This window comes from Heptranchias perlo, chromosome 35, assembly GCF_035084215.1.
Source record: "Heptranchias perlo isolate sHepPer1 chromosome 35, sHepPer1.hap1, whole genome shotgun sequence".
Classification (NCBI taxonomy): Eukaryota; Metazoa; Chordata; class Chondrichthyes; order Hexanchiformes; family Hexanchidae; genus Heptranchias; species Heptranchias perlo.
The window spans coordinates 22,593,923-22,615,814 of record NC_090359.1 but is presented as its reverse complement, the minus strand read 5'-3'; the positions used below and the strand labels follow the sequence as shown (position 1 = coordinate 22,615,814).

Below are 21,892 nucleotides of genomic sequence, written 5' to 3'. Positions count from 1 at the left end.
GGATAGAAGTTATGTTAAACTTGTATCGAACCTTGGTTTTAGACCACACTTGTAATTCTGTGCACAGTTCTGCTCTGCATATAATAAAAAGGATATAGAGGCACTGGAGAAGGTGCATAAAATGATTTACTAGGATGATACCAGAACTCGGGGCTGGGGGGCCTTTCTTTCCCCCTCCTCTCCCCCCGGGGGGGGGGGGCGGTGTGGCAGCGGGTACGGGCGTTTTTTTTGGGAATCGGACCTTGGAAATCGTTTTTTTTTCCGCGCAGCCGCGGAAAAGCGACCGACGTGAGGCATTCTGGGAGATTGAGTTTCGTTAAACGGGCGCTTGGGGTTTAAAAAGGAGGAAAACGGGGGTGGGGGGACTTTAATTAATTGTTAAAAAAACCTTTTATAATTAAAAGGCATAGCCAGATGTGAGGGTTTGGAAAAGTGGCGTCATGTTTTTTTTTAAAAAGCAGGTGAGGCGGACAGGTAATCAAGCCCCGGGGCCAGGGGTCAGCTGAAACATTGTTTCACTCTCAGTCCCTCAGACCAACGGACATCGTGGCGCCAGGATGACCTGGAGCATTAAAACAGATTGGGGCTTGATCGGGTGGATGCGGTGAGGATGTTCCCAAGGATGGGTGAGACTAGAACTAGGGGGCATAATCTTAGAATAAGGGGCTGCTCTTTCAAAACTGAGATGAGGAGAAACTTCTTCACTCAGAGGGTAGTAGGTCTGTGGAATTTGCTGCCCCAGGAAGCTGTGGAAGCTACATCATTAAATAAATTTAAAACAGAAATAGACAGTTTCCTAGAAGTAAAGGGAATTCGGGGTTACGGGGAGCGGGCAGGAAATTGGACATGAAACGGAGTTCGGATCGGTCAAGGCCCTGTGGGTGGCGGAGAGGGCCCAGGGGCTGACTGGCCAGGTCCTGCTCCTACTTCTTGTGTTCTTTAGATTTGAGGTTAGGATCAGATCAGCCATGATCTTATTGAATGGCGGAGCAGGCTCGAGGGGCCGATTGGCCTACTCCTGCTCCTATTTCTTTTGTTCTTATGTAACTGAGAGGTTATACCTATCAGGAAAGATTGAGCAGGCTGGGGCTCTTTTCTCTAGAAAAGAGAAGACTGAGGGGTGACCTGATCGAGGTCTTTAAGATTATGAAAGGGTTCGATAGGGTAGACGGAGAGAAGATGTTTCCACTTGCGGGGGACCAGAACTAGGAGCCATAAATATAAGGTAGTCACTAATAAATCCAATAGGGAATTCAGGAGAAACTTCTTTACCCAGAGAGTGGTGAGAATGTGGAACTTGCTACCGGAGTAGTTGAGGCGAATAGCGTAGATGCATTTAAAGGGAAGCTGGATAAACACATGAGGGAGAAAGGAATAGAAGGATATGGTGATAGGGTGAGATGAAGTAGGGAGGGAGGAGGCCCGTGTGGAGCATAAACACCGGCACGGACCTGTTGGGCCAAATGGCCTGTTTCTGAACTATACATTCTCTCTAATTCTACGCATTGGAGGCAGTGCAGAAAAGGATAACCATCACGATGCCTAACTTAAGGCATCTGAGCCACGAGGAGAGGTTGAAGAGCCTGGGGTTGTTTTCTGTGGAGCAGAGAGACCTCAGGGGAGATACTACTCAAGTATCCTTAAGGGAAAACGCTAAATTGAACCCTCTGTAATGTGTTGCAAATTGCCACCAGCTCCAGAACTGGGAGATGTGGGCTGACAGTTAGCAGAGGGAACGTGCACAGACAGTTTAGGTTTAACTACTTTACACACAGGGTGGTGAGAGGCAAATTTAAGGAAGAATTGGGTAGATATTTGAGGGAATGGGTGACTGACGGGAGTTAGTTTTTGGGACCAGCCAAATGGACTGCAGAGTCTTTCCCAACCCTTCACTATCCAGTGTATCAATGATTTAGGAAGGTTGTCAAGGCTTTGGAGAGATTTACTCGAACTGTACCAGGGATGAGGGACTTTGGTTATTGCGGAGAGACTGGAGAAACTGGGATTGTTCTCCTTAGAGCAGAGAAGGTTAAGGGGAGATTTAATAGAGGTGCTCAAAATTGTCAAGGGTTTTGATAGAGTAAATAGGGAGAATTTCCACTGGTAGAGTTTCCACTGGTAGGAGGGTCGGTAACCAGAGGACACAGATTTGAGATAATTGGCAAAATGGGGAGAAATATTTTTACGCAGCGAGTTGTTATGATCTGGAATGCACTGCCAGAAGCAGATTCAATAGTAACTTCCAAAAGGAAATTGGATATACACTTGAAAGGGGAAAATTTGCAAGGCTATGGGAAAAGAGCAGGGGAGTGGGACTAATTGGATAGCTCCTTCAAAGAGCCGGCACAGGCATGATGGGCCGAATGGCCTCCTTCTGTGCAGTACTATTCTATGATGATTGATAACGTGCACGATTTGAGCAAAACAAGGCTGCCTGTCGGTCATGTCTGCATACCCAACATGTAACAGATACTAATAAATAAAGGTTATTAAAAGCACTTTGGATCTGTGCCGTCTCTTAGTGGCTCGGCTGGTTAAGACAACGACTAGCAGAGCCTAGAAAGGTTTTAGTTTCAGTCCCCAGCTTGTGCTCAGTTAGCTGATCTTGCCTGGAGCTGCTCATGGGAGACCCCAATTTTCTCCAGCTCCCAACTGCTGATTAGTGATCCACGCTGGAAGTGCATGTCTGTGGATAGAGGGTGAGGACCAGCTCATGCTGGATTGTGATGCTCCCTGCAGTCAAATAGCCCAGCAATTTTTCACTCTGTAGGCTCATGCATGAAGGAGGGCCACAAGGGCAGGGTACTTGAAACTCTATCCAGCAAGGACTCAATGCCTTCAAGAGAAGAGGAGATAAATTGCCAGAAAAGGGCAAAAGAAATGAAGTAGAGTCAATTATTCTCTTTTAAATTTCTAGCTTACTTTGTGTTGGGGTTGGCAACCGACTAGTTTTCAGCAGTGTCTTTCTGTTAACAGAAACGCAAAACCACAACGATATCGGTCGAGGTGAAGAAATCTCAGCACAAGTACATCATAGGCCCAAAAGGTAACACCCTGCAGGAAATACTGGACATGACTGGGGTATCCGTGGAAATGCCATCTCTGGAGAGCAGTTCTGAGACCATCATTCTCCGAGGGGAACCTGACAAACTCGGCCCAGCTCTGACTCAGGTCTATGCCAAGGTAAACCTAGTGGCCCCTAACAGTACAGAGAAGCTGTTAAACTCAATTTATTCTTTGAGAGTATAAATTCCTCTCCCCCCTCCCCCACCCCCCTCAATGCTGATCATTCTGGCTAACCGCTCCCTTTGGGTAAGAGTACAACCCCCTCCTAGGGTTCTGCCAGTGCTGCTCTTTGGCCAGGTGTGGACTTGCAACAGCACCCTCCTTCCTGTATTGGGGCAGGGCAACTGAGATCAAAAATTCAACGATGAGGAGGGGGGGTGTTAAACCTTTGTTTCGCCAGTGGCTTGATGCTGCATGTTGGTTGTGCCTTGGCTGCACTCCAGTGCCTTGGTGCTGTGTTGGTTAAGTCCCAGTGCCTTTGTGCTGCATTGGTTGCACTACAATGGCTTGCTGAGTGTTGGTTGCACTACAGTGCCTTGGTGATGTGTTGGCTGTACCCCAATGCCTTGGTGCTACATTGATTTGCACCCCAATTCCTTAGGGCTGCATTGGTTATACCCCAGTGACTTGGTCCTATGTTGGCTGCACTCTAATGCCTTGGAGCTCTGTATTGATTACATTCCAGTGCCCTGGTATTATGTTTTGGTTATTCTCCACTCCCTGGTGCTATGTTTGGTCAACCTGTAATATCTTGCTGTGTGTTGGGTGCACCCTTTGCTGCTGTGTATTGATTACCCTCCAGCGCCTTAATGCTGAGCATTGGTTATGCTTCAATATTCTGCACCACAATGCCACTCACATCGGGTTGTATTTTATGACCTCCACTTCTTGGCATCTCTCTTCAAGGCCAAGATAAGAAATTTGCTGTGTGAGGAGCCAACTGTGCAAACTTGTGTCCTACACACCATCAGGAACTGTATTTCAGCAGCCATGGCATCATGTCCCAGAACTGCCTTTTTAACTTTGTAATATTCACGTCAAGCCCCTCAGCACGTTTCTTACTACCATTTGGTGACTCTCCTTAATAGGCTTCCTTTCCTCCGATTATTTGCAGGCTTTTTAAGATCCGTGCTCGACGTCATCCAATCTCGAACGGTCTTGCCATCCTTCCTGCACTGTTCCATCCCGCCGGTCTTCTGTGCTGTGACTGCCCGCCCCTCACCCGGCTTTCTCGATTTAAAGAAGTGAGCCTTCCACTGACCCTTCTGTGTTCTCTTTCCCCGTGTACCTTAAGGCAAAGAGCGTGATGGTGGCTGAAGTAACCGCACCGGCCTGGCTGCATCGCTTCATCATCGGCAAGAAGGGACAAAACATCGGACGCATTACCCAGCAGCTGCCCAAGGTAATTCCTGGGCCGTCACCAGGCAAGGACCTATTTGCATCAACAACAATAACTTGCATTTATATAGCGCCTTTAACATAGTAAAACGTCCCAAGGCTCTTCGCCGGAACGTTATCAGACAAAATTTGACACCGAGCCACATAAGGAGATATTAGGACAGGTGACCAAAAGCTTGGTCAAAGAGGTAGGTTTCAAGGAGCGTCTTAAAAGGAGAAGAGAGAGAGACGGAGAGGTTTAGGGAGGGAGTTCCAGGACTTAGGGTCTAGGCAGCTGAAGGCCTGGCCGCCAATGGTGGAGCGAAAGAAATCAGGCATGCGCAAGAGATCTCGGAGGGTTGAAGGGCTGGAGGAGGTTACAGATATAGGGAAGGGCGAGGCCGCGGAGGGATTTGAGGGTTAAACTGGAGATTATTTGACGGTCATTTTACAAATCTCTCTGCCGTTTGAGAGCTTCATCCAGCAGCGCTGATCGGACGTTCGGGCATGCACTGCCTATGATTTTCAAACCCTTTTTTTGCGCAGTACTTTTGAAGAGCAGTTCCATTTAAAGGACGGGACTGTCACCATCGCTTACCCTTTCAGAGTCTGTTAATAAAGAAAATATTGCACGTATTTATTTAGCACCTTGTCACGTTGCAGGAACGTTGCAGACCACTTCTCACAGTGGATTGCTTTACGGAGAACTTTTTTTTTTAACATCTCTTCCCTCTCCGCTGCTGTCCTTAAAACAGAAGCAATATGATGAGCAGAATCTAGGCCGTGGTGTCATAATACAGTATGTGAACAGAGTATCAATAGAGATAGGAGGGTAAACCTTCCTGGTCTTGCAACTGGACATTTTGGGCTAAGTGGAAACAGGAAAATTGGCCAGGAAGGAGCATGCCCCTTTGAGGGAACCTGGATGATTTTCCTGTATCTACTGTGCCCAGACCATCCCAGGCACAGGACCAGGTAGACCTAACCTCATAGAATTACACCGAGGTTCATCAGAATATATCCCGTTGTTTTCTGTGGTTACAGAATTGACCTAAGTAACATGTGTCTCTGGGTTATACGACCCGTCTGGTGTAGGTTCACATCGAGTTCACTGACGGTGATGAGAAGATCACACTGGAGGGCCCGACAGAGGAGGTGGAGATTGCTCAGAGTCAGATCCAGGACATCATCAACGACCTGGTCAGTATTGCCCTCCATATAGGAACGTAGGAACAGGAGGAGGCCATTCAGCCCCTCGAGCCTGTTCCGCCATTCAGTTAGATTATGGCTGATCTGTATCTTAACTCCATCTACCCGCCTTGGTTCCGTAACCCTTAACACCCGTGCTTGTCGCTGCACCAGACAAGGCACTTAATAGTCCACTGGGAAACTCCCATTTCTTTGGAGAATCCGTACCCCTGGTGAAGATCAGGCACCCACTTTTTCCCTCTTTTAATCCTCCTTTATTCCTCCCTGGGCCGCATGCTTCTGCAGCTACAAGTGCAGAATGGGCGGGACTGCTCCCAGCCCACAGCCAGCGACTGGCCTCCAGTATTCCTTCCACGCATGCAGAACTCAATCCAGTGGAGCCTCAAACCGGCCTCCTTCCGTTGCACGCTGCTGTTGACTGAAGCGCCATCTTCTTTCTCGCCCTCTATTGCCACTGTCCTCGTCTCCCTCCATTTTACCGGAGCCACCATTGTCAAGTTCTCTCTTTCTGAACTTACCTCTCTTGCTCCTAAACTCCAAAAAGTCCACCGTCCGATGCGTCCTCGCTCCTCCTCGCCTGCGTCATTATGTTAAAGCCAAGACTCGTCAGGCCACCTGCTATTCTAACCCAGCCAACCTTGGTATGGGGGTGGGGGGGCGCGGTTCTGAAGCTGTGGGACTCCTTACCTCCCTCGATCATCCCTTCTTCATTCAGTCTCACAAAATCTAAGCTTGGGGCCATCGAAATAATTACCTCCTGATTTAACTCCTCGTCTGTTTTACTCTTTTCAGCCTTGACACCCTGCACCGTGGCCCTCGTCCCTTCTCCAAGGCTGTGCTACATACAGGGCCAGGCCATCGGTGGATGATGCATCTTTGGACGATCTCGCTTGTAGTCGGCGCCTGACCTTTTGCTTTGCTTTTCCCTTTTCAGCTGAGTCGCATGGACTACACGGAAATCACAATCGAGCAGAAGTTCCACCGCCATCTAATAGGAAAAAATGGGACAAACAGTAAGTTCCTCCGTGGGGCACAGGCTAAGGGCACTCGCTGATACTCCTTTCCCTCTCCCTGCTGTTGGAATCTTACACAATTTTACAGCACATAAAGAGGCCATTCAGCCCGACGTGTCTGTGCCGGCTCTCCGAAAGACCTTAGTCCCGTTCTCCGGCCCTATTAAATTTATCATTCTCGAATATTTATCCGCTTCCCTTTTCTCCTAACCTCTCCCTTCATTCCTTCGATAGTCCAAAATTGATGTCCTCTTAATTCCCGACTCACCAACCAGTGGAAATAGTTTGTCCCCGATTTACTTTATCAAAAGCGCTCATAAGTTTGAACACCTCTACCCGATCTGCTCTTAAACCTTAGTTCTGTTGAAAGGAGTCCCCTAATCCCTCCTCATAACTAAAGCCCCTCGTCCCTGGGATCATCTTGATGAATCGCTTCCGCACCCTCTCCATGGCCTTGACATCCTCCCTAAGGTAGGGCGCCCAGACTGAACATACGATAAATAACGGGCAGGAAAAGACCATCTGGTCCATCAAGCTTGCCCCTACACAGTCATGATGCCGGAAGCATCAGAATTACACACCTCCGACGTACCAGCAGCCTTATAATCTCCTGGGAGAGGCAAAAATAAAACAGATAAAACTCCACAGCCAATTGCTGGGGGGGGAATAAAATCGGGAAAATTTCTCTCCCACCCCCTTAGGCAGCCGAAAGTAGTCCAGGAGACCACATTAAACATGCTTACCTAGTATTTCACCTCCTTTTAAAAGGCACGACCTCCACCCCAAGCAGGAATTGGTCCAGCTCTCTTTCGAAGATGCGCAGAGTCAGTGCTTCACCGCATGAGTCGGCAACCAGTTACATGGCTGTACCGTCCCCTGGGAAAAGAAGAACTGCCTAACATCTAACACATCCCTACCCTTATACCCCTGGTCTTCCCAAATCTATCAGATCTATCTGTAGGAACACAATCTAGCCCTTCAACTATTTTATAGACATCGATCAAATCACCCCGAAATCCATCCATCTCTAAAGTGAATAGACTCAGCGTTTTATGCCTCTCTGAGTAACTACGGTTTTTAAAAATTCCTGTGGCCCTCCTCTGAATCTTTGCAAAGCCTCGACACCACCCATCGTACGAGGGACTCAATATTCTAAATGTGGTCTAACCAAGGTTGTGTAAAAGAACAAAAATGGCGTGCTTTGTTTTATACTGAATAGTCCTGTTAATATAAATCTTAACACCCTATTAGCTTTGGCTATGGCTTCTCCACGTTGGTCATGAACCTTTAGAAAATTATGAACCATAACGCCAAGGTCCTTTTCTCGCTCAAATTATTTCAGTTCTGTTCCATGTAAAGTGTAAGTATACTTGGTGTTGGTCCTGCCAACATGCATAATAACACTGCACTTATCTGGGTTATATACCGTTTGCCAGAGTTCGGCCCATTCTCCCAGTGCATCTAAATCTGTTTTTGCAGAAATTTGTTCTCCTCCACAGCCCTAACATTTGCGCAAATTTTCGAATTGTTCGTGAAATTGCGGACCAATCCCCCAACAGCCTATATCCAGGTCATTGATGAAGGTAGTGAAAAGCAACAGCCCTAACTCCGATAACCAGCCTCCAACTGGATCCCTAGTCCGTTAATAACAACTTTCTGCCAATTGCGGCCAATTCTTCATCCGTTGTAGCAACTCCCCGCAGGTTCCACAAGATTCTGTCTTGCGGAGTAACTTATTGTGAGGTACCTTATCAAAGGCTTTCTGAAAGTCCAGGTAGACAGTGTCTACTTGGTTACCCTCCTCCACTAACCTGGTAACGTCTTCAAATAATTCTAGCAAATTAGTAAGACAGGGCCTTCTTTTCCAGAAGCCATGTTGAGTGTCACTGGTGGCTCCTTCTCTATCCAGGTGATCGTAACGAGCATCTCTTACGATCCACTCAAGGATCTTACCGATAACTGACATCAAACTATTGGCCATGGATTTGACTCGTCACCCTTTTTGAAAATCGGGACTTCATGAGCATCCTTCCAGTCCAAGGGAACAATCTCAGACTCCAATGAGCTGTTAAAGCTTTGGACAAGGAGCTTGCAAAACATGTGTTTTATCACCAATCTCTTTAATCACCCTTTGGGTGGTTGTCTTCTGGTCCAGCAGCCCGATCTATTTTAAGGTTCCTTTTTCTGTCTAATATGATATCCTCGGCTATTTTAATATTTACAATTTTCTTATCTACAGTGCGACCCATAGCTGGTAGTTGAGCATCATCCACAGGAGTGAAGACAGATGCGAAGTAATCATTTAACACCACTGCCATACCTTGGGAGTCCATGTGAATCTGCCCTAAGGCGTCTTTCATTGGCCCTATAACAGACTTTAATGGTCCTCTGACTCCCAGCATAGCTGAGAAAGCTTCTGCCATTTGCTGCCGCAATTCTCTACTATCCTGTCTCCATTAATCTCTTAGCTGTTCTGATGGCTGCTTTCGTTTCCCTTAGTTGGGCATGGTGACTGCTTTCCTTTGCCTTAGTTGTGCATGATAGCCACTTTTGTTTCCCTTAGTTGTGCATGATAGCCACTTACGTTTCCCGTAGTTGTACACCGTGCAGTAAATATTTCGTGGCTCCATACGACTGCCGCTGGGATTTCACACAACTAACAGATATTGGAAAATCTTGCGCAACACGCCTGCGATTTTCTGATATGCCCTGAGTGCATGTTAAAACCCTAATATTCTAACCTACCATTTGTATAGTTTTACCATCACCTCTTTGCTCTTTTTTTTAAAACTCTGTGTGCCAGTTTATCAAAGCTCCCCTCAGGCAGCGAAAGTCTCACTGGTTTTCCATTGCCACTTGCAGTGTTCTCTCCTCCTCTCCTGATTTAAAAAAAAACTGCCGTTAACAACTGACCTTGGAAAAACGCTTTGCTTTTGCCTTTGTTTCCTCCTCCCCCCCACCCAATCCCCCTTCAGTAAATCGCATCAAGGAGCAGTACAAAGTGTCAGTGCGCATCCCGCCAGATAATGAGAAGAGCCACCAGATTCGGATCGAAGGAGAACCCCAGGGCGTGCAACTGGCTAAGAAGGAACTACTTGAGATGGCGGTCAGGATGGTAATTGTGGTTCTCTACTTCTGTCGCACCAAGTTCCTACTGCATTACATTATCAGATCATCACTGTGTATGCTTAAGTGTAAGTCTAGAAATTTAGGTCACTGGGAGGGGTTTGAAAGCATTGGAGTCATCTGATATGCACATCATTTTGTTGCATGGTACTATAGCACCCTTGAGGTTCCTGGTTTCCAGCTTCCCTTTCACAGGATTCCTATCTCCCGCTTCTCTTGCCTTAATCGTCCCATCTCCTGCTCTCTTCTCTCAGGCAGCTGGCCTCCTGCTTCCCTTCTTAGGCTTGCCGGCCCCCGCTTCCCTCTTTCAGGCTCCTGGTTCCCCACTCGCCCTTTCTCAAGATTCGTATCCCCTGCTTCCCCTCCTTCAATCCTCCACCGCTCTCTTCTCTCAGAGTCCTGGTCTCCTGCTCCTCTTTCTCGGTTCTGTCTTGCTCGCTGCCCACCTCTCTCTCTAAGGATCTCACCTTCTGCCGTCCTCTTTCAGGCTCCCCATGTCTCGCTCCCCCACCCCACCACCATATCGTACTCCAGGTATCCCTCTCTCGCCCCATGTGTGTGCAACGGAGGCAGTATGTTGAACAGTCAGTGCACGTTAAAATCAAATCCCCCGCCCAATGGGAAGCTCTGGTGGCTGATGGGACATCTTGCACATCGGTCATAGATTATTCTTTCAGGTTTTTGGGATGGAAAGTCGGGGAGGCCACCCTGTTGCGTTATCTTGGCTTGTCTTCCCTTGAGTAGAGAAGATTGAAGGGTGATCTAATCCAGCCAGGCCATTCAGGAGTGAAATCAGGAAGCCCCTTTTCACACAAAGCGGGAGTGGAAATCTGGAACTCTCTCCCCCCAAAAGGCTGTGGTTGCTGGGGGTCAACTGAAGCTTTCAGGACTGACACTGATAGATTTTTGTTGGGTGAGGGTATCAAGGAAAATGGAGCAAAGGCAGGAAAATGGAGTTGAGGGTCAGATCAGCCATGATGTCATTGAATGGCGGAACAGGCTCGAGGGGCTGAATGGACTCCTCCTGTTCCTATCGTATACAACAGCACACAGTAAATAGGTTGGGTGGCTGTAAGTCTGTAGGAAATAGCAGCGGTTCAGATGCTTGTCGAGTACTCATCGCCAAATGGTTTTGTCGCATCCGAATCAGGGCCTTGTGGGCTGAATACTGGGGACGACGACACCCTACTCAGGTGCAGCCTGACAATGATCTGGGAACCCAGTTCAAAAAGGGGGTTGCCTAAGAGCCAGCTGAGAGATGGGAATCAGGAGATGCCAAGGAGAATGTCCATCTGACAAGCCCGCAGAACCACTTTCTCTTCGCTCTCGTGTCACTGTTAATAATTGATTTTTTTTTTGTGCGTTTTGCTTTCTTTATTGCTGTAAGGAAAACGAGCGCACCAAGGACCTGATAATCGAGCAACGCTTTCATCGGTCCATCATTGGCCAGAAGGGAGAAAAGATCAAAGAAGTTCGCGACAAATTCCCTGAGGTAAAAGTTTTATTTATTTTTTGTTCCTCCCCCTGTGGAGGGCTGATCCATAGAATGATACAGCACAGAAGGAGGCCATTGGGCCCATTGTGTCCATGCCGGCTCTTTGAAAGAGCTATCCAATTAGCCCCACTGCTCTTTCCTCAAAGCCCTGCATTTTTTTCCTTTTCAAGTATGTATCTAATTCCTCTTTTGAAAGTTACTATTGAATCTGCCTCCACCGCCCTTTCAGGCAGCGCATTCCAGATCATAACTCGCTACGTAAAAAAATTTCTCCTCATCTCTCCTCTGCTTCCTTTGTCAATTGTCTTAAATCTGTGTCTTCTGGTTACTGACCATCCTGCCAGCGGAAACAGTTTCTCCTTATTTACTCTTATCAAAACCCCTCATAACTTTGAACACCTCCCTTAAATCTCCCCTCAACCATCTTTGCTCCAAGGAGAACAATCCCAGCTTCTCTCATCTCTCCGAGCAGGTTGGGGAACAGTCGACCCCCCTGTTCCCGAAACCTAGAACAAAATCCGGTGATTCTGCCCAGCAGCCGTTGAGCGTCCTCACTGAGTTCTGACCTGCAAAGACTAGGCTTGTATTCCTTTGAGTATGGAAGATTAAGGAGTGATCTAGTTGAGGTGTTTAAGATGATTAAGGGAGTTAATGAGGTAGCTAGAGAGAAACTTACTTTCTCTGGTGGGGGGGGGAGTCCAGAAGAAGGGGGCATAACCTTAAAATTAGAGGTAGGCCATTCAGGGGTGATGTCAGGAAGCACTTCTTCACACAAAGGGGAGTGGAAATCTGGAACTCTCTCCCCCAAAATATTGTGGAGGCTTTTGAAAATTACAGAACTGAGATTGATAAATTTTTGCTCGGCAAGGGTATTAAGGGTGAGGGAACCAAGGCGGGTGGATGGAGTTAAGATACAGGTTAGCCACGATCTAATTGAATGTCGGAACAGGCTCGAGGGGCTGAATGGCCTCCTCCTGTTCCCACGTTCCCGCGCCGATTGTTCAGGGTGAAACCTCGCCTGACTGTTCCCACCATAACAAACATCGCTGGTCCTCCGAGCCGTCAGAAAGAAAACGATCTTGACCCTTTGTCTCGACCCAGGTGATCATCAACTTCCCGGACCCAGCGCAGAAAAGTGACATTGTTCAGCTGCGCGGCCCAAAGAACGAGGTGGAAAAGTGTGGCAAGTTCCTTCAGAAAGTCATAGCTGACTTGGTAAGTGGCATGGAGCTCCAGCCTGAACACCACCGCTCCCCCACCCACCGCCCCCACCCTTTGCCTCGTAACTGATGAAAGTTTTTGGTCACCAAGCTATTTTTGATCCTTGCACTCCCCAGATTGAGAACAGTTACTCTGTCTCCGTTCCGATCTTCAAGCAGTTCCATAAGAACATCATCGGCAAAGGAGGGGCCAACATCAAAAAGGTACGAGCTTGAGGGAAATTTAACTGTCCAGGTTTGTGTTGGTGTGAGCCCTGGCTCAGTGGGTAGCACTCTGAGTCAGAAGGTTGTGGGTTCAAGCCTCACACTCTGGAGACTTGAGCACATAATCCAGGCTGATACTCCCACTGCAGTACTGAGGGAGCGCTGCACTGTCCGAGGGGCCGTCTTTCGGATGAAATGTTAAACCTCTCGGGTGGACATAAAAGATCCCACGGCACTATTTCGAAGAAGAGCAGGGGGAGTTCTCCCCGGTGTCCTGGGCCAACATTCATCCCTCAACCAACATCACTAAAAACGCATTATCTGGTCATTTATCTGATTGCTGTTTGTGGGATCTTGCTGTGCACAAATTGGCTGCCGCGTTTTCTACATTACAACAGTGACAACACTTCAAAAGTACTTAATTGGCTGTAAAACACTTTGGGATGTCCTGAGGTTGTGAAAGGCACTATATAAATACAGGTCCTTTTCTTTCTTGTTATTGTTCCTAATTCTGAGTGATACTTAAACTTGTTTCTCGTAATTTAAGGCCCCTGAAAGCACTGGTCCACGGGATGCCGAGCAGCCTCTGGTTCCTTGTGCTGAGTGGCCATTCCTCACCAGTGAGTCTAGACAGTGAGTATCAGCAGGTTATTCGCCCTCACCCAACATCTACACAACCTCGCTTTCCAGCAGAGGTCACTGGACAGAGATTGGGAGCAGGAACCCTTCGGCAGCGCCTCCCAAACCCGCGACCTCCACCACCTAGAAGGACAAGGGGCAACAGGTGCATGGGAACACCATCACCTCCAGGTTACACTCCGAGTCACACACTGTCCCCATTTGGACATACATCGGCCGTTCCTTCATCGTCGCTGGGTCAAAATCCTGGAACTCCCTCCCTAACAGCACTGGGGGAGAACCGTCACCACACGGACTGCAGCGGTTCAAGAAGAAGGCCCACCACCACCTTCTCAAGAGCAACTGGGGAGGGGCAATAATTGCCGGCCTTGCCAGCGACGCCCACATCCCAAGAATGAATTAAGGCTGATTTCTTTTCCCCCTCCCTACCCCAGGGGCACTGAGGCCCATTGTAGCTAACTCAGCACAGAGCAGGAATTGAACCCGGGAACTTCAATGGTCTGTAGGGCTCAGGTTACACATTGCCTTTAACTGACTCAACCATCGAGAGAGCCGCCAATTTGTTTTTTTTTAAGCCTCTCATGGTAACAGAAGAAGAAGGGGAAAAAAAAAACCTGTGATGGAAAATGTTTGTTTTCTAGAGAGTAAAACAAAAAGTAAATACTTCAGCCCTCGGAGGATTAAAAAGGAGTTGTTTTGAGCTGCAGCGGTGCCATTAACGGTAACAGTACAGTGACAGCACCAGGCCAATCTCCACCCTGCCGCTGCGGGGGAAGCACCGGGTGGCGGCACTTGGGCACGGGTAGGGAGGGTAGAGGCAGGCGGTGAGCCACGCGCTGCGCCGATCCTCGCGCACCTTCCGGTGACATTTAGTTGTTGGGGGGGGGGAGGGGGGCGCGGGGGTGGGGGGTGGGGGTCTGGTAGCTGGTCGCCTGTCTGTCAAGCTAGAAAGGAGAAACAACAACAGAACGAGCTTGCGTTCACACAGCGCCTTTCATGTCCTCGGGGACGTCTCAAAGCGCTTCGCCGCCAATGAATTACACTGCAGTCACTGTGGTAAGGTGGGCAAGCATGGCAGCCAGTTTGTGCACAGCAAGCAAATGTGCTCCACGTGTGTGTATTTACCTAATGGACATCCGCCACCGTTCAGAAACCAAGCAGCCACAATGATCAAACAACATTCGCACACTCTGCTTTTCGTCTTAACAGTGCACAGAAGGGTTAAATTTCACATGCATGCACCCGACGATGGTGTCTATTACTCACTGTTTATTTATTAATCATTGGATTCCCAATTAGCCACATCTGGATTCCCAATTATCCACATCTGGATTCCCAATTATCCACATCCGGATTCCCAATTGGCCACATCCGGATTCCCAATTATCCACATCTGGATTCCCAATTAGCCAAATCCATATACCCAGTTATCCACATCTGCATTCCCAATTATCCACATCTGGATTCCCAATTGGCCACATCCGGATTCCCAATTGGCCACATCCGGATTCCCAATTATCCACATCTGGATTCCCAATTAGCCAAATCCATATACCCAGTTATCCACATCTGGATTCCCAATTAGCCACATCTGGATTCCCAATTAGCCACATGTGGCTAGTGCTAATATATTGGACAACAATACTCTAGGGCCAGGCGCTCTGGGCTGCTGGCTGTTCTCTGCACTCCCGCCAGTGCTCGAATGTCTTGCGATTCCAGCAACCGGAGCTGGACACAGTACTCACGGTGCGGTCTGTACGGTTTGATCGTGACTTGCTCTAACTTGTACTCTGCTGTTCCTTACCAGATCCGTGAAGAAACGAATACAAAGATCGACCTTCCTACAGAAAACAGCAACTCGGAAGTGATCCTCATCACGGGGAAGAAAGCTAACTGTGAGGCTGCCCGAGACCGCATCCTGTCCATTCAGAGAGAACTGGTACATCAGACCGGGGCATTTCTGTCCTCTCTTTGAGCTTCACCACAACTTGTGTTTATATAACGCCTTTAACGTAGATAAAAACAGCACTTCACAGAGGAGAGATAAAATGAACACTTGAGAACAAGTGGGAGAGTTAGGAGAGGTGACCAAAGGCTTGGGCACATGGAGAAGGTTTTTAAAAAGCGAGCTGGAAGGTTTGAGTGAGCGAGTTCAGTACAATAGGGTCAAGACAGCTCAAAGCTCTGCCGCCATTGGCGGAGCAGAGGGAGGGTGGATGCACAGGAGGTCAAGGTTGGAGGAGCAAAGGGCCCGGGAAGGAACATCAAAGGAGATTGGAAAACTGGAACCCTCTCCCTCAAAAAGCTGTTGAGGCTGGGGGTCAATTGTAAATTTCAAAACCGAGATTGATAGATTTTTGTTGGGTAAGGGTATCAAGGGTTACGGAACCAAGGCAGTAGATGGAGTTAAGATACAGATCAGCCATGATCTAATTGAACGGTGGAACAGGCTCGATGGGCTGAATGGCCTCCTCCTGTTCCTATGTGTAGGATGTCACGGAGGTAGGATGGGGTGAGGCCATGGAGGGATTTATAGCTGAGAACGAGGAGTTTGGAATAATGTGCTGGGGGGTGAGGAAGCCAGGGTAGGTTGGCAAGGATCAGAGTGATGGGCAAGCAGGACTGATTGCAGAACAGACTGTGGGTGGCTTCCTGTCCCTCACAAAAAGCCAAGCACCAATCTCAGACCCGGTGTTATACTAGGATTTCAATATAGTCTGATGGTGGGTGCGAGACATTTTTGTGCCACATCCACTTGAACTGTGAAAAACAGCCAGCAGTACAAATCTAAATATTGTCCTTCCAAACCTCGCCTGTGTCTGGAGAGAGCATTTAGAGCTGTATAACATTGGGTACTGGTGGGTACAGGTCTGTCACTATAAGATTGGAGTACAGTACTGGTGAGTACAAGTCTAGCACCGTACAACATGGATGCAGTACTGGTGGGTACAGGTCTGTTACTGTATAACACTGGGGTACAGAACTGGTGGGTACAGGTCTGTGACTGTATAACACTGGGGTGCAATACTGGTGGGTACAGGTCTGTCACTGTATAACACTGGGGTACAGTACTGGTGGGTACAGTTCTGTCACTGTATAACACTGGGGTGCAATACTGGTGGGTACAGGTCTGTCAGTGTATAACACTGGGGTACAGGACTGGTGGGTACAGGTCTGTCACTGTACAACACTGGGGTATAGTACTGGTGGGTACAGGTCTGTGACTGTATAACACTGGGGTGCAGTACTGGTGGGTACAGGTCTGTCAGTGTATAACACTGGGGTACAGTACTGGTGGGTACAGGTCTGTCACAGTATAACACTGGGGTACAGGACTGGTGGGTACAGGTCTATCAGTGTATAACACTGGGGTACAGTACTGGCGGGTACAGGTCTGTCACAGTATAACACTGGGGTACAGTACTGGTGGGTACAGGTCTGTCTCTGTATAACACTGGGGTACAGTACTGGTGGGTACAGGTCTGTCAGTGTATAACACTGGGATACAGTACTGGCGGGTACAGGTCTGTCACTGTATAACACTGGGGTACAGTACTGGTGGGTACAGGTCTGTCTCTGTATAACACTGGGGTACAGTACTGGTGGGTACAGGTCTGTCACAGTATAACACTGGGGTACAGTACTGGTGGGTACAGGTCTGTCACTGTATAACACTGGGGTACAGTACTGGTGGGTACAGGTCTGTCACAGTATAACACTGGGGTGCAGTACTGGTGGGTACAGGTCTGTCACTGTATAACACTGGGGTACAGTACTGGTGGGTACAGGTCTGTCACAGTATAACACACTGGGGTACAGTACTGGTGGGTACAGGTCTGTCACTGTATAACACTGGGGTACAGTACTGGTGGGTACAGGTCTGTCACAGTATAACACTGGGGTACAGTACTGGTGGGTACAGGTCTGTCACTATATAACACTGGGGTACAGTACTGGTGGGTACAGGTCTGTCACTGTATAACACTGGGGTACAGTACTGGTGGGTACAGGTCTGTCAGTGTATAACACTGGGGTACAGTACTGGTGGGTACAGGTCTGTCACTGTATAACACTGGGGTACAGTACTGGTGGGTACAGGTCTGTCAGTGTATAACACTGGGGTACAGTACTGGTGGGTACAGGTCTGTCACTGTATAACACTGGGGTACAGTACTGGTGGGTACAGGTCTGTCACTGTATAACACTGGGGTACAGTACTGGTGGGTGCAGGTCTGTCACTGTATAACACTGGGGTACAGTACTGGTGGGTACAGGTCTGTCACTGTATAACACTGGGGTGCAGTACTGGTGGGTACAGGTCTGTCACCAGCGGATGAACTACACAAGCACGCAAGAAGTGTATTAAACAACATTGAAGATTTGTACAAATGGATTTTTTCCTGTAGTGTATTTATACCAATGTTCCAATGACAATACTGTTACCAAACGACAATTTATACTTTACAATAATCCTGTGTTGCATGCACACCTTTGGTCTCACAAGCAGTTTCAGTTGGCGGCTACAGGAAAATCTGGGGAACAATGGTTAAAGCGGAGGTTGATGACCAGCGAGGCATGAAGAAAGGGGTTCTAATTTAGTCACAGGAGACGCTGGCCTCCACCGAAAATGAGTGAGACTTGTGCAATGGTGGAAGTTCGTTTCACAACTTGCCACGGTGGGATTTGAGCTCAGGATCCCTGGGCTGCTGGTCCAGCACCGCGACCACTACACTATTACACCCACCAATATTCTCTCCTGAGTCTTGCTGGGGGTTTGGTTCTTCACGTGCGTCAGCAGACTTTGGGTGGCGGGGTGGGGGAGGCGAGGAGGTGGTGAAGCCACAGCCAAACCTGATCCTGTCCTCCTCCGGCATGCACACTTTGCACCAGGAGTCACTGGATAGCGACAAGCCCTGGCTGAGTTTGCCCTTCCACAGCCCTAGGGCACTGAGACCAATTGTCACACCCCAAGTGAAGTATAGTAGTGCTCAATTCGTTGCGCCTCCTGAGTTATCTCAGCACAGTCTGTGATACGAACCTGGGACCTCTTGATCTTTATACCTCAGTGTCGGACTGGGAGGTGTCGTTACCCATTAGCCCATTAAGGGCATCTTGTGTTTGTTCGTTGTGTATGTGTGTGTGTCTCTCTCTCTCTTTAATTGTTGCTGTGTTTGCTTTAGGCGAACATCAAGGAAGTGGACGTTTTGATCCCCGCCAAACTGCACAACTCCCTGATCGGTGCTAAGGGCCGTTTGGTGCGGTCCCTCATGGAGGAATGTGGAGGGGTGCACATCCACTTTCCCTCTGAAGGCTCGGGCAGCGACAAAGTCACCATCAGGGGTCCTGTCGAGGAAGTGGAGAAGGCAAGGAAACAGCTGCTTCAGCTGGCTGAGGAGAAGGTACTTCAACAACAACAACTTGCATTTATATAGCGCCGTTAACGTAGTAAAATGTCCCACAGCGCATCACAGGAAAACTATCAAACAAAATTTGACGCTGAACCACGTAAGGAGATATTAGGACAGGTGATCAAAAGCTTGGATAAAGAGGTAGGTTTTAAGGAGCGTCTTAAAGGAGGAGGGAGAGAGGCGGAGAGGTTTCGGGAGGGAATTCCGGAGCTTAAGGCCTAGGCAGCTGAAGGCACGGCCGCCAATGGTGGCGCGGTGAAAATCGGGGATGCGCAAGAGGCCAGAATTGGAGGAGCGCAGGGATCTCGGAGGGTTGTAGAGCTGGAAGCTGGAGGGGGTTACAGAGATAGGGAGGGGAGGAGGCCATGGAGGGATTTCAAAACAAGGATGAGAACTCATAATGTGCAGATTATTTAAGGATCGCCCACAGCTATGGGACTGAATTGCAATCAATTACAACATTGTCATAGAATCATAGAATGGTTACAGCACAGAAGGAGACCATTCAGCCCATCGAGCCTGTGCCGGCTCTTTGTAAGAGCAATCCAGTTTGTCCCATTTCCCTGCTCTTTCCCCATAGCCCTTCAAATCTTTTCCCTTAAAGTATTTATCCAATTCCTTTTTGAAAGCCACGATTGAATCTGCTTCCACCACCCTTTCAGGCAGTGCATTCCAGATCATAACTATTCGCTGCGTAAAAAAGTTTTCCCTCATGTCGCCTTTGATTCTTTTGCCAATCACCTTAAATCTGTGACTTCTGGTTCTCGACCCTTCCAATGGGAACAGTTTCTCTTTATTTACTTTATCCAAACCCTTCATGATTTTGAACACTTCTATCTAATCTCCTCTTAACCTTCTCTGCTCTAAGGAGAACAACCCCAGCTTCTCCAGTCTATCCATGTAACTGAAGTCCCTTATCCCTGGAACCATTCTAGTAAATCTTTTCTGCACCCTCTCTAAGGCCTTCACATCCTTCCTAAAGTGCAGTGCCCAGAATTGGACACAATACTCCAGTTGTGGTTGAACCAGTGTTTTATAAAGGTTCAACATAACTTCCTTGCTTTTGTACTCTATGGCTCTATTTATAAAGCCCAGGATCCTGTATGCTTTTTTAACCGCTTTCTCAAACTGTCCTGCCACCTTCAAAGATTTGTGCACATATACCCCCAGGTCTCTCTGTTCCTGCACTCCCTTTAGAATTGTACCCTTTAGTTTATATTGCCTCTTCTCATTCTTCGTGCCAGAATGTATCACTTCGCACTTCTCTGCGTTAAATTTCATCTGCCACGTGTCCGCCCATTCCACAAGCCTGTCTATATCCTCTTGAAGTCTATTAATATCCTCCTCACTGTCCAAGTTTTGTGTCGCCTGCAAATTTTGAAATTGTGCCCTGTACACCCAAGTCTAAGTCAATAATATATATCAAAAAATGCAGTGGTTCCAGCACCGACCCCCGGGGAACACCACTGTATACCTTCCTCCTGTCCGAAAAACAACTGTTTACCACTACTCTCTGTTTCCTGTCACTTAGCCAATTTCGTATCCATCCTTGTCTATGGAACATGCTTTGACTGTGGGTCAGTCTGATGAAGTAAAGGTTGGGTTGCTGGCTTGTGCCAAGTCCCAAAACGGGACAGGGGTCACAGCAGAGGTGGTGCAAGGGGTTACTTCCTGTTTTGTGTTCTGACGAAAGAATCTAAAATAAAAAGAGAAAATGGTGGAAATAGGCAGCGGGTGTATCATCTGAAACAGCTGACTAAATGGTGCTGATACATCCTGGGAAATTAGGTACACTGCATCATCCAAATTCAGGTCACAGAGTCGCAGCTCTGGCCAAAAATATTATGTCCAAGCCCGGGCTTTTGGGAGAGGCTGAGGCCTGGAAGCAAAAATATTAAGATAGAAAAGACAAAATAGCTTTAATTATGTTACTGTAAAATATGTAATTTTAAAATTTTGTTTAAATCCTTACTTTGGACATTAGAAATTTCAGTTACTGAGGAAAAAAAATGGTGGATGAAAAAAGTTTTCAAACAGCATTTTGAGCAATTTGTGGGCCATATTGCACCCTCACAGTTTGCATAGGAAAACCCCCTTAGGGCGTAGGAATTCATACTGGGAAAAAGTTAACACAAAAAGTGCACACACAGGCACTGTGCACAGCGTGAGATGCTTCACACGTAGCAATTACAACACGGAAAGACAAAAGATTTTTACCTAGATAGATGAATTACCACCAGCATTAAAACATTGCTCATTCAAGTCTCTACCAAAGTCATGCTGAATCAGCTGCTAAGAGGTGAGGGACAGTGACCACATGTCTAGCCCTCCTCTCCTACACCACCTTTCCAATCTTTTGAGATTAGAACTCATTGCTATATGAAGGATAGAGACTATGAGTACACATAAGAAAAGTTAGGAATGAGAAAAGGCCCTTCAATCCATCAAAGCTCATTCCCCCTAGCACATTACCTCTCCCATCATGGGATCAAATTGTATTCTGCCACTATTACCTTGATTGGTGGATTAATGCAAACATTTATCAGTCTTTGTAAAGAAGGTTTTTCTTCATTTCTCTTCATATCTTATATCTGTGTATTAAATCGTTCATGTGTGCATGCACTTCTTGTCCAACTTTCTGTTGCCATGATTTTTGGTCACATTTCTACGTCAACATTTGAAATTGCCTATGTAAACATTTAGAATGGAAATTCTGTATGCAAACTTGTTTGTAACAATGTAGTTGCAGGCCCTGACCAGTGGTTGGTGCTGTGGAGTCAGTTTTTGAAGTCTCTCCCAACTCCATCGCCATCCCTTGCTTAAAGAACCTCAGTTACTCAGATGGGCCCAAGGAGCTTGGTCTATTTACTGTTGAGAACCGTAGACTTAGAGGTGACCTGAGAGAGGTCTATAAAATAATGAAAGGGCTGAATAGTGTGCCTGTTGATAGATTATTCCAGTTTCACAGATTGGGGAGGACCAGAGGACATGCGTTTAAACTGCACAAAAGTAGGAATAGACTAGATGTTAGGTGGTTCTTTTCCCAGAGAGCAGTGAGCCTCTGGAATGCGTTGCCGGCTGGTGTGGTGGGTGCTGACCCTCTGCCTTCAAGAGGGAGCCTGACCGGATCTTGAC

General features: G+C 47.7%; 1 protein-coding gene across 3 annotated transcripts in view; it reads left to right on the top strand.

The window, feature by feature from the left end:
- hdlbpb (high density lipoprotein binding protein b) overlaps positions 1–21,892 on the top strand; it is a 108,858-nt gene that overhangs the window by 50,892 nt on the left and 36,074 nt on the right. For all 3 annotated transcript variants that reach the window (XM_067972096.1, XM_067972095.1, XM_067972097.1), the window contains 10 exons: positions 2,977–3,183; positions 4,361–4,468; positions 5,539–5,643; positions 6,587–6,665; positions 9,641–9,780; positions 11,179–11,283; positions 12,388–12,501; positions 12,624–12,710; positions 15,157–15,288; positions 18,530–18,748. In XM_067972096.1, the coding sequence (XP_067828197.1) occupies positions 2,977–3,183; positions 4,361–4,468; positions 5,539–5,643; positions 6,587–6,665; positions 9,641–9,780; positions 11,179–11,283; positions 12,388–12,501; positions 12,624–12,710; positions 15,157–15,288; positions 18,530–18,748 (1,296 nt within the window). The remainder of the gene's footprint in view (positions 1–2,976; positions 3,184–4,360; positions 4,469–5,538; positions 5,644–6,586; positions 6,666–9,640; positions 9,781–11,178; positions 11,284–12,387; positions 12,502–12,623; positions 12,711–15,156; positions 15,289–18,529; positions 18,749–21,892) is intronic.